Raw genomic sequence first — 12222 nt, 5'->3', positions numbered from 1 at the left:
CTTTTTTAAACACCAATAACTTTAAGCACATTATACTAGTTTATATATTTTTAGTATTATTTCTTTTCATGTTCATATAGCATGCATTGTCCACTCACCAAGACTATAAACTCTGATAGCAATTATGTATTTTTTTAAAAGGAGTAAGCATTAAAATCATAGTTAGGAGAGGTTATCTCTCTGTCTGTCCTCATGTAGCTTAATAAATTTGAGAAAGCATATTATGTTGTGGATGTTTACATGGGATATATGAAAAAAACTAACAAAATGATTTAACTTTGGTCTGTTAAATTTGGAGAAATTGGCTGGTGGGTTTAGAAGTGTATAAATATACCACTAGAGAGTGAAAAAAAGGGAAGTCTGTTGTAACTGAATAGGGGTGTGGTCTGCTCAGGCTACAGAGCAATAGATAATAGTTTCATAAAGGGCCGATATAACCGTATGGTCTCCAGAACTGGTTATTAGAGCCCACACATTTTCCTCACAGACATAATCTGTTTGTCTGTTAAAACCAGCCAACTTGGTGGGTTAGGGAAGCCACAGCCTATGGATTTGGGCATGGGCACTCTCTGCCTCCATCTAATCCTCCGGGTAACAATATACCTACAACTCCTGTAACCCTAGAGCAGTTACATGGATGCACTAAGTGGTGCGATGGGAAGGAAAGATAGCATCACAAGGATTCGTTTGATTATCACAGTAATCCACACCAAGTCAAATAAAACAGCCCAACAGTTAAAAATGTGGTCTCTAATGAATTTGCTAATTCTAGCAGGCCCTCCCAAACATTTCCTGCTAGAGTACCCCGTATCGAAATGAAGTGGCTGTACTTTAATTTCATGGAAGAATCGTTTGATTTCCAGGAAGTTAAGACAGGGCTTTGTATTTAAATAAAAAGTTCCAGACAAGCTGTGAAACTCGAGCAAACCAAGAAAAAGGATGAAACTAAATGCCTGTTGGGTGACTCAAGGTTTCAGCTGCTCTGCAAACCTGACGGTGCGGGCTTAATAGCCCAGAACAGGGATGTTTTAAAAGCGGCTGACTGGATCGTTGTCACTTTCTTATAGGAAAAGCCCTGCCTTTCCAGAGATCTAAAGTGTAATGCAACCGTATGTGGTTGAGAAGTTCGAATCTTGGCTGCTTTCGCCCCTCTGCACAAGCAGAAACCCCGGTTTTCGGGGACCGTGATCTCATCGTGTCGCTCTCACTTTTGAAGGTCTGTTAAAAGTCTGGGGCCTCTTATCTCAACGGCTGTGGAAGTGAGTTTGGGGTGAGAAGGGGGGGGAGGTCTGTGGGTGTCTCTTTTGCCTGAGGAGTTGGAGACACTTGTGGAAAAGTCAGGCCCTTTTCGCTCCGGCGGCCGCTCGGGTGTGGGGCTGGCTTGGGTTAGACACATGCACACATACACCATAGAGCTCTGCTTTCCCGTAGCAGCTGCTGCCTCTGCCTCTGCCTCTCCCGCCTCAGCCTCTCTGCCCGGCACACACACACATTCAGATTTGCGCGCTGTTTCAATCCTTGATGACGTGTCCCCGGAGACAGCCAATAGCAGGCGGGCTCTGGTCAGGACAATGGGAGGTATCGGGCCAATGAGCGAGCCCCGTGAGTTGGCGGTAGCCAATAGGCGCGGCGCTGGCTGGAGAGTAATGTTACAGAGCGGAGAGAGTGAGGAGGCTGCGTCTGGCTCCCGCTCTCACAGCCATTGCAGTACATTGAGCTCCATAGAGACAGCGCCGGGGCAAGTGAGAGCCGGACGGGCACTGGGCGACTCTGTGCCTCGCGGAGGGTGAGTCCGGGGCAGCGCCGCGGCGGGGAGAGCGCCTCCGGCAGCTCCTCAGCCCGCGCGGCAGCCGGATCCCCGCGGCCGGGAGCCGGCGGGTCAGGATCCACACAAAGGCAAATGAGGGGGGACCGTGGGGGGAAACTGCGCACGGAGCGAGCCTCCCCTCGGGCGCCGGGAGCCCTGCCCCGCGCCGGAGCCCCGGCCCCCGGGGCCGCCTGAGGCGCCGCGAGCCCCGAGCCCCGCGAGTTTCCACCCTCGGCGGCGTCCGCGCTGACTGGCGCAAAAAAAAAAAATTTTTTTTTTTCTCCATTAAAAAAAATTTTTTTAACGTGTTTTTGAACCCTCGGGGCCGAGCGTTCGGGCGGCCGGCGTGCGCGGGGGGCGGCGGGCCGCCGGGCGGGCGGGCGGCGCTTCACGGCTGCATTGGCCGCCGCAGAGCCGGGCGCCGGCGGCGAGCGGGCGAGCGAGCGCGGGCGGGCGGGCGCTGCGGGCGGGCGGCGGCGCGGGGCCGGGGCCGGGGGCGGCGGCGCGGGGCCGGGCCCGCCGGCCTGAGCCCGAGCCCGGGGCCGGGCGCGGCGGCCGGGCGGCGGGGGGGAGCGGCGCCGCGGCGCTCGCTGGATAACATGGCTGACTCGGCCCGGCGCTGCTGGCTGGAGAGAAAACAAGGCGGGCGCGGGCGGGGGGGAAGCTGGGCGCAGCAGTTCCGAGGCAACTTTTTTTTTTTCCTCTTCTGCCAGCCCCGCGTCCCCCCGAGTGCGGGGGCGGCGGGCCGCGCGGAGGGAGACGGGGAGCGGCGGGCCGGGGGCGCCTCCCGAGGCGGCCCCCCCCTCGCACACACACCGCGGACGGGGGAGGGGGAGGGTCCGGCCGCGCGCCCCCCGCCCCTCCCCCCGGCCGTCATGGCCGAGTGTGTGCGCCAGAGCGCGCCGCGCACCCCGCCCGCCGGCGCTCGCACTCACTCTCGCACACTCACTCTCGCGCACACACTCACACACATACACACACAAAGGGAAGGAGCCATATTCTCTCGCTCGCCCTCGCGGCGGCGGCGGCGCAGGCGGGGAAGACGCGCAGCGGCCATTCCGTGCGCGCCGGCCCCGGCGGCCGCGGGCGGAGCCAGCCCCCATTTCGAGCGGGGCTGCTCCCTCCGCCGAGCCGACAAAATGGGGGAGGCCGGCGGGCCTGCGCGGGGCGGCGGGCGCACGTGGCGGGCCCCGCGCGCGGGGAACCGGGCCTGGAGGCCCGGTCGCTCTCCCCACCCCCCCCGGGGGGGTGGCGGCCTCCCAGCGCGCGGCCCCGAAGTTGGCGAGCGGGCGGGAGTAAGGGGACCCGGGTGGCGGGAAGGTGTGCGAAGCCCGCCCCGCGCGGCGCCCCAACTTTTCGTGGCTTTTATATATATATATATACACTCCCCGGGTGGGGGCGGGGGGCAGCCCGAGCCACGAGCAGGAGTGGCTTTTGTCCCTCATCCTTGTTTACTCGAAGAAACTTCAGACCGGACGTGTTTAGTCAGAACCGAAATACATCTCGGGGCCAAACCGATAGGAAGCGAGGCTGCCTGGCAGTGGCAGCCGCGCAAATAGCACCGCCAACCCCCCCACCCCACCCCACCCCCAGCCTGGGTCCGAGCTGCCGCTTCCACGGTCCCTCCTCCCGGCAAAGTTTTGTGCCGAGAAGAGAATATTTTAAAGCAATCATGGGGAAAACTTTAGACGAACGGGGAATCTGGCCCGTAATCCGGAAAGGTCTACTCAACTTTGGCTCTTACCTAGTCTTTATGTAGCTGCATGAATCTGCAGCATTCCTTTTCTGACCTTTGGATTTGTTGATTAACAATGATTTCTTACATGAAAAAAAAATATTTAATGACCACTTAAGTATTACATTCAAAACAGATGCAGGAACGTAAGTCACAAATACGGTATGAGCGTACCATTGTGTCTACACTTTTTTTGAGATCCCACTGGAGGACCATTTAATGGGTTGGTGCAGACTCTTCTAGGAACTGTCGATCCCTGACATTTTCTTTGATACTGTGAGGGGTTAATGCCGGTGCCGTGTTTAATAACCAGTGCCATGCTGTTCATTGACTCCCCAAGAAGTTAGAGTGCTCTTAGGTGCCATAAATTTCATTGTTAACATTAAACTTGTGTTTTTTTATTTTTTAGAAAAATAATTAATCATGGGCAAAGGAGATCCTAAGAAGCCGAGAGGCAAAATGTCATCATATGCATTCTTTGTGCAAACTTGCCGGGAGGAGCACAAGAAGAAGCACCCGGATGCTTCAGTCAACTTCTCAGAGTTTTCTAAGAAGTGCTCAGAGAGGTGGAAGGTAAGAGGGCTGAACACCTACTGAGTAAGTAATAAAGGCTGAATTCCAAATTGCGATTTTGTTTTTTTTTTTTTTAAGCCTTGGTACAATTTGCATAATGTGGGTGTTGATGTTGGAACAGGTTACTAAATCTCTTTAGCAAAGGATACTGATTTTATTCATTTCCACACTTCACAACTGGTTAAAATTTTGTTAACTTATTTAAGTTTACAATTTTTTTTTTTACAGACCATGTCTGCTAAAGAGAAAGGAAAATTTGAAGACATGGCAAAGGCGGACAAGGCCCGTTACGAAAGAGAAATGAAAACTTATATCCCTCCTAAAGGGGAAACAAAAAAGAAGTTCAAGGATCCCAATGCACCCAAGAGGCCTCCGTAAGTATCTTGCCTGTTTTGATTTTTCAGGAAGTATTTTATAGTAAACAAATTTAGCAAGCCACCCTGTGGATCTCCAGTCTGTAATCAAAGTTTCTTAGCTAAGTGGTATTGGTATATTTAAATTTTGTAAAATTTTTGTTGGGTGGCAGTTTTAGTTAGAGCAGTGAAATTAGATACTGACCTCACCCAATATGTCTTCTAAATGTAGTTTTGATTCTTTTTATTTCTTGAGAAATCATAAGAGTAATTGCAGAATGTTCATTTGGAACACTAATAAATAGTATATGTTCAACTAGTAATGTTGTAAGTTAAAATAATGGTGTAAATTAAGTCTAGTGAGGGATATTTAGCATTTTATAACATTGTACCCTGTCAAATATGTGGTAGAAATTAGAAGCAGCTTTTATATAGTAGTACAACATTGTTGTTGGTAAACCTGCAATTCTAAACTTCAATCTCTCCTTTTAATCTCTCCTTTTAGTTCGGCCTTTTTCTTGTTTTGTTCTGAGTATCGTCCAAAAATCAAAGGCGAACATCCTGGCCTGTCCATTGGTGATGTTGCAAAGAAACTGGGAGAGATGTGGAATAACACTGCTGCGGATGACAAGCAGCCTTATGAGAAGAAGGCTGCTAAGCTGAAGGAAAAATACGAAAAGGTAAGCAGTGCAGATTTGGTGTAGTGATGAAAGAGTATGCCAGATGTTAGATGAACAGCTGTACTTGGTACTGCAGCTTTATTTTCCTATTTTATGATTTCTGATACATGTGGTGCAGTTTTGAGTATAACAACTATTCACTGCACCATTAGCTGTAGTCTGCAGGTCCCTTTCCATCTCTCAAAAAATGTAGATCAAATAAATTGTTAAAGTTGTTTGACTTAACGTAATTTGTCTTGGGCAAGGGCCATATACACTTAAGCTGGTTTTGTTATTCTCCACCATGTGAATTTATGAAAATTCTGGTAGTCACTTTGAGTCAGATACTGTCATCATTTTAAATGTTCAGGCACACAACATAAAAATAGACTGGACCAAGTAATACAGATCTATAATGTTCATAAACACCCTGAAACACTTATGTTCTCTCCCTTATATTAATATAAAAACTTGAGTAAGTTAGAAAGTTTAAAATATTTTGATCTGTACAGTAAATTGATACAAGAAAAAGCTATAAGCCCCCCCTTATACTTTTAATTGAAATATTAAGTAAAGTTAGATTTTAGGTTATTTAGTCATTTTGGAGAAATATATCCATTTCTAGATGTTTCTGAACCTAATTGCATGCTTGGTGGCAGATAACTTTTTTTTTTTTTTAAGGAAAGATTTCCTGCTACAGATTAGGGTCTGTCAGTATAAACCTGTAGAATGCTTTTTTGCATTCAGAAGGTGGCAGTGTCTACCCTTTAATCAGTCTCTACGTTCTAGTTTTAATAAACTAAAGTTTGGATGTGGTACATAGTTGTACTTCAGTGAGGCATAGCAATGCAAATATTAGACAATGTCATACCATGAGCTCTGGATTATTTACAGTTATCATAATATTTTTATGAGTGTTTGTGAAAGTCCAAGTTGGTGTGAATCTGCAGATATATGGTATTTTAGTGTATCTGAGTCCTTGTTTTTTCCATAAAGCTTTGCCATGTTACTTTTATTTCTCCCCTTAACTGTTTTGTCTTTCGTCCCACTTTGTTCCTGCCTTTATTTTGGAAGGATATTGCTGCATACCGAGCTAAAGGGAAGCCTGATGCAGCAAAAAAGGGAGTTGTCAAGGCTGAAAAAAGCAAGAAAAAGAAGGAAGAGGAGGAAGATGAGGAAGATGAAGAGGATGAGGAGGAAGAAGAAGATGAAGAGGATGAGGAGGAAGAAGAAGATGATGATGATGAATAAGTTGGTTCTAGCGCAGTTTTTTTTTTCTTGTCTATAAAGCATTTAACCCCCCTGTACACAACTCACTCCTTTTAAAGAAAAAAAATTGAAATGTAAGGCTGTGTAAGATTTGTTTTTAAACTGTACAGTGTCTTTTTTTGTATAGTTAACACACTACCGAATGTGTCTTTAGATAGCCCTGTCCTGGTGGTATTTTCAATAGCCACTAACCTTGCCTGGTACAGTATGGGGGTTGTAAATTGGCATGGAAATTGAAAGCAGGTTCTTGTTGGTGCACAGCACAAATTAGTTATATATGGGGATGGTAGTTTTTTCATCTTCAGTTGTCTGATGCAGCTTCTACGAATAATTGTTGTTCTGTTAACTGAATACCACTCTGTAATTGCAAAAAAAGAAAAAGAAAAAAAGTTGCAGCTGTTTTGTTGACATTCTGAATGCTTCTAAGTAAATACAATTTTTTTTATTAGTATTGTTGTCCTTTTCATAGGTCTGAAAATTTTTCTTAAGGGGAAGCTAGTCTTTTGCTTTTGCCCATTTTGGATCACACGAATTATTACACTGTTTCTCTTTCATATAGTTAGCTGATAGACAGCTCTTGTCTGCACACCCTGCATATACCCGTGGTGAGGGTAATAAAAGTTGAGTTGAGACAGCTTTCACCGATAACCGAAACTTAGATCTTGACCAGCTGATAGTGGATTTCACATAGCCCAGTTACATTTACCAAGTGAAGAGTAACCAATCCATTCACAGCACGGGATTATTAGAATCAAACATTTTGAAAGTCTGTCCTTGAAGGACTAATAGAAAAGTATGTTCTAATCTTTACATGAGGACTCTACACTTTTTAACTCCCATTACCATGTAATGGCAGTTATATTTGCAGTTCCCACGTTAAAGACCCGAGAATGTATCCCCAAAAGCGTGAGCTTAAAATACAAGACTGCCATATTGTTTTTTTGTTGATTGTCCCAGCAAAGGCTCTGGGAAAAAGTGCTGGCTGTAAATGTCTTCTCCTGCTTATCCAAGTAGAGACTGTTTAGGAAACTTGAGACCCTTGGTTAAAGGTATTTTTAATTAATTAGACCGACTTTTAAAGTTATATGCCACATTTTAAATCAGGTATATTTTCCTGTATTATGGTTTGCCCCTTTATAAATTGAATAGACAAGGGAGGAAGACACTTTATATTTCAGTATGAATTAACTGATTTATTTGAATTTGACTTTTCTTTACAAAACTCCAGCTCATTCATTAGGGTCATATGTTTATCTGCTTAGCAGTTTAGGGAACAATTTGGCAATTTTGTGGTTTTTGAGATTATTGTTCTCTTAAAGTGCCAGTGTTTTAAAATAGCGTTCTTGTAATTTTACACGCTTTTGTGATGGAGTGCTGTTTTGTTATATAATTTTGACTTGGATTCTTTCCATTTGCATTTGTTTATGTAATTTCAGGAGGAATACTGAACATCTGAGTCCTGAATGATACTAATAAACTAATAATTGCAGAGGTTTTAAATATTAGTTAAATGGCTTTCACTTAAGATTTTTGTTATATACATATTTTATCTTAATATCTCTTAGCAACATCCTTTAAGTGTAAGGGCTGCCAAAGTTTATCCCTTTAAAAATACTCACTTCACCCTTATAAATAGGTTAATGGGCTGATAAAAAAAGATTTCCATGAGACACTCCATGTGTTCTCAGGCTGCTGTATCTACGAATTAGGAAAAAACTAATTTTGCTTTCAGACTACTGAATAAGATAGTTTTCCAAAGCAAGGCACATGTAAGTAAAAAGCAGGAGAATAGTGATTATAAATCTGAACTTCCCTTTTCTAAGCTAAAGGAGAGAACATCAAAGGAAGGCTGAAATTGTCAAAATTTACCAGATTTTTGGTCAAGAGGAACAAGGCGTTATCTCTGATTTACATGCAAGTTTTCTATAGCTATAGAAATTGTTGCTAGTAGGCAATCCTAAATGGATAAATTCTGCCCTGAGGAACTTGAGTGAGTATTATGTGGCAGAAGATGTTGAGAATGGGAACAAGGATTTTATTGGGGTTAACTAACTGGATTCAGGTCTTGACAGGAAGACATGGACAAAAACCCTCTTAAATCTTCAGACATACTAGCTCTTCAGTATTCAAAGATACACCCTGGAACTTGGGTATCCAAAACACATATAAATGAAGGTAGGAGGCAATTTAGATAATTTAGTGGAAAACCCTTGTTTAACTGGAGCTGGTTTTTTAAAAGTTCACACGGAACTATTTCAGTGTTTAGAAATAGTTACAGCACTATGGGCTATAAAGATTTTCTTCACATCAGATTAAACTATAAATAGTATTTTCTGCATTTTAAAAATCTATAACAAAATTGGCATGCTGATTTTAAAACATTGTTTTCCTAAAGGTTGGGAGCTGTTGGCTGGTTAGTTACTATGATTGTCCTTGTGGTCTTGCTATCAGTTACTGATATTTGCTGTATTAATTTTCTTAATCTGGAAATCGTGTCCTGTGCACCGCAGGGGTAATACTCAAAGATGAAAAGTGCCTGAGTGACAAGATGTTCAGCAAATACTTCCTTCACAGCCTGGGGGATTTTTTTCAGTATTTTTTGACATTAGGGTAGTATCCAGATGTATTGAAGATGCACTGGAAATATAAGACGGAAATTTCTGAATGGAAAGTGTGGGCGACTCCCTTGATTGGCATCATATAAATCATGACAGTTCAAATTTAGGTCTGTTCAGTGTAACAGGCCTTCTGAAAGGGCTTGAAATAACTGATGGTATAACTATAAATTAGCACAAATCCATTACAGTTTAAATCTTGGGATTAACCGCTGCTCAAGTGTGAACCATTGGCTAGTAACTAGTCTGTTAAGTGGTAAATTATTTAAAATTTTTTCACATTGATGCATTGCCATTTTCTATAAATTGACTCGAAATGCTTTTAAAACAACATAAAAGCTAGGAAACTGGATACCTGTGCAACAAGAGATGCAAGCTGGTTCACTGGCCCGCTTGTTACAGCGAAGACATGAGCAGCTAACACTTGCCAGAACTTGGGAAGTTCCCTGGGTCTAAGCCAAGCTGCTCCCTGGAGTAACAAGGCAAAACGTGGCTTTGCTCTAGGAACACTGCTATTTAACAATACACCCTGGCGCGGGACATGGGATGACAGGCATAATTTAATGGGCCATACTCCAGAACATGCCCCCACCTTCTAGTAGGATTTGGTCTGGAATCACAGCTACCAGTAAAATTGAAAGTCACTCAGTGCCTGATTCTGCGACCCCACAAACTACATGCCCACTAGGCTCCTCTGTCCATGGGATCCTCCAGGCAAGAATACTGGAGTGATTAGCCATTCCCTTTTCCAGGGGAGCTTCCCAACCCAGGGATCAAATCTGGGTTTCCATTGTAGGCAGATTCTTTACTATCTGAGCCACCAGGGAAGCCTGAGTCATGTCATTGGTTTGGACTATAGATGTAACTGGCTGAAAAGGAGGAAGTAGTAGTACAGATCTGGATAATATGAGGAATTATGGCAGCTTGAACGATGGCAGGGTCCAGGATCCAGAGAATGAAAGCCAATCAACAGTGATGAGAAAATCAGTGAGAAAGGGTTAAAGAGACTCTCGTACTTTTTTTTTCCTCTTCAGTCACACAATTCAAACATACAAGTGACATTCCATGGTATGATGTTCCATAATACATTTGATAATTACTGATGGTCATTCATGTTGTTTGCTATTTTTTGCTATTCCTAACTACCACAGTGTAACACCTTGAAATAGAATTGCTGAGTCAAGATAAGTACATTAAAAATTTGGCAGTTACTGACAAAATGACCCCTTCCCCAAGGCTATCCTTACTGTAAAAGTTTTTAGAAATGATTTCTAAGATAAATGAGGATTTTTTTTTTACTGATTATTATATTCTTTGGCTCTATGAAATGACTCCCTTTTTTTCCCCCTTGTTGCATTATTTTTTTCCTAATTTTTTTAATTGAAAGATAATTGCTTTACAGACTCTCCATTTTTAAAAGATGAGAAATTAAAATACTGAAATACTGTCATTTGTTCAGAGCCATCCAAATACAAGGAGGTAGAATCAGACATGAGAGACCCTTGGGTTGACTATTTAGACTGTTTACTGAACAAATTGTTTCTCTATAAAGTTACTGCAATAATGAATTCATTGTGTGAAAATAAGGAACTTCGTATTTTGGCATCTTGAATCCAGGAGCTTTACCTGGGGAGGGATTTTTCTAGCAGAGATTGTGTGTCAATCTTTACAGAAGCTGTAACCAATAGTTTTGGAAACAAACTATAGTCAAGGATTGTGTGGGCCGGACTCCAGGCACTAGGAGATAATAGGTTATTTGGAAAAGAGGAATGGATATTGAGATCTGCCTTAAACGGGCTAAAATGACCACTGCTTCACCTCCTTGCTGGAGATGGTACTTTAGGAAAAGGGCATACTGCAAATGCATTTATAAGTGCAATTGTATTAATAGACTTTAAAGTGGAATTAAGCTCCTTAGAATTACATAGAATCTCCAATTACAGCCTTTATCATACTTTTCCTTCATTGGGTTTCAACTAGGGTTCATCCTATAAAGTGTTCTGAACATAATCAGGTAAGAAAAGTCCTAAAGCAAATAAGCATGGCTGGGGGTGAGCTGTACATTACTCAGTACTGTGAAGAGTAAGAACTTGGGGCTGTTCAGAGCAAGGACGTGGCAGCCCCCTCCCTACTATCCGGCCTAAATTTCAGGGAACCTCAAGTCTTGCTCTGCCACTTGGAGTCCACCTGTCTGGGACTTGGGCATGGTGAGTGGGCTAGACACACACAGGCTGAGAAGTCTTTTTTTTTTTTAATGCAAGAGGAACAAGAGGTGTCATTGCTTTGGGACTGCAAAGAGATCAAACCAGTCAGTCCTAAAGGAAATCAATTCTGAAAATTGACTGGAAGAACTGATGCTGAAGCTGAAGCTCCAATACTTCAGCCACCTGATGTGAAGAACCGACTCACTGGAAAAGACCCTGATGCTGGGAAAGAGTGAAGGCAAAAGGAGAAGAGGTCAACAGAGGATGAGATGATTGGATAGCATCACTGACTCAATGGACATGAATCTGAGCAAACTCTGGGAAATAAATGGTGAAGGACAGGGGAGCCTGGTGGGCTACAGTACGGGGTCACAGTCAGGCACGACTTACCGACTGAATGACAACAAAGAGTAAAGCATAGTGCCACTATAGGGTCCTAGCACATTAGAAGTGAAAGGCTCTAGGCTCTTGGAGTCCAGCTGGTGCATTTGCACAGAGCAGTGAGTTGGTAGAGGCCCACCAAAATTCAAAGGCTGGCTCGGAGCAAAAGCAGTATCAAAACAATCTAGCAGCATCAGACTAAGAGCAGGTGCAAAACAATTTACGAGTTTCTTCCCCTTCCCTGTGAGGACAGGAACCGGGTGTGTGGGGGGAGTGCCACAGCTGGGAGCCTTCCTCCCTAACTCTCCTTTTTCTGCCTGGGTTCCCCTGTCTTGGCTACGATTGTGGATGTTCCAGCAAGTCAGCACACTGCTGTGATTCCTGTGATTCCTCTCTGGCCTTCCTCCTTCTGTTTACTTGGACTCAGGACACTTGCAGGCAAAACAAAACTAAAATACTGTCAATCATGTAGAAAGTGATAAGCCGCCTGATTCTAAAGGGCTGGGAAGCCCCAGAAGAATGTGTGCTGCTTATGAGTCCTTAGAACTGCAGCCTGAACTCCAGAGGGACGGATTGCAATGCACTGCAATCTCTTTTGAAAAACTGTTATTGTGAGTGAAATTTAC

At 44.1% G+C, this 12222-nt stretch overlaps 1 protein-coding gene across 2 annotated transcripts; it reads left to right on the top strand.

Annotated features, from left to right (window-relative positions):
- On the top strand, positions 1073-7896 carry HMGB1 (high mobility group box 1). Of its 2 annotated transcripts, none has more exons than XM_018056617.1 (5): positions 1073-1216; positions 3952-4115; positions 4344-4489; positions 4974-5148; positions 6202-7896. In XM_018056617.1, the coding sequence occupies exons 2-5, from the start codon at positions 3966-3968 to the stop codon at positions 6376-6378; spliced, it is 648 nt and encodes a 215-aa protein (XP_017912106.1). In that variant the 5' UTR covers positions 1073-1216; positions 3952-3965; the 3' UTR covers positions 6379-7896. The 2 variants fall into 2 exon arrangements, with proteins under 2 accessions (XP_017912106.1, XP_017912105.1); XM_018056616.1 differs by lacking the exon at positions 1073-1216 and adding an exon at positions 1631-1786.

This window comes from Capra hircus, chromosome 12, assembly GCF_001704415.2.
Source record: "Capra hircus breed San Clemente chromosome 12, ASM170441v1, whole genome shotgun sequence".
In the NCBI taxonomy this organism is placed as follows: domain Eukaryota; kingdom Metazoa; phylum Chordata; class Mammalia; order Artiodactyla; family Bovidae; genus Capra; species Capra hircus.
The sequence above is the reverse complement of the archived record's forward strand: the minus strand, read 5'-3'. Positions and strand labels throughout refer to the sequence as shown.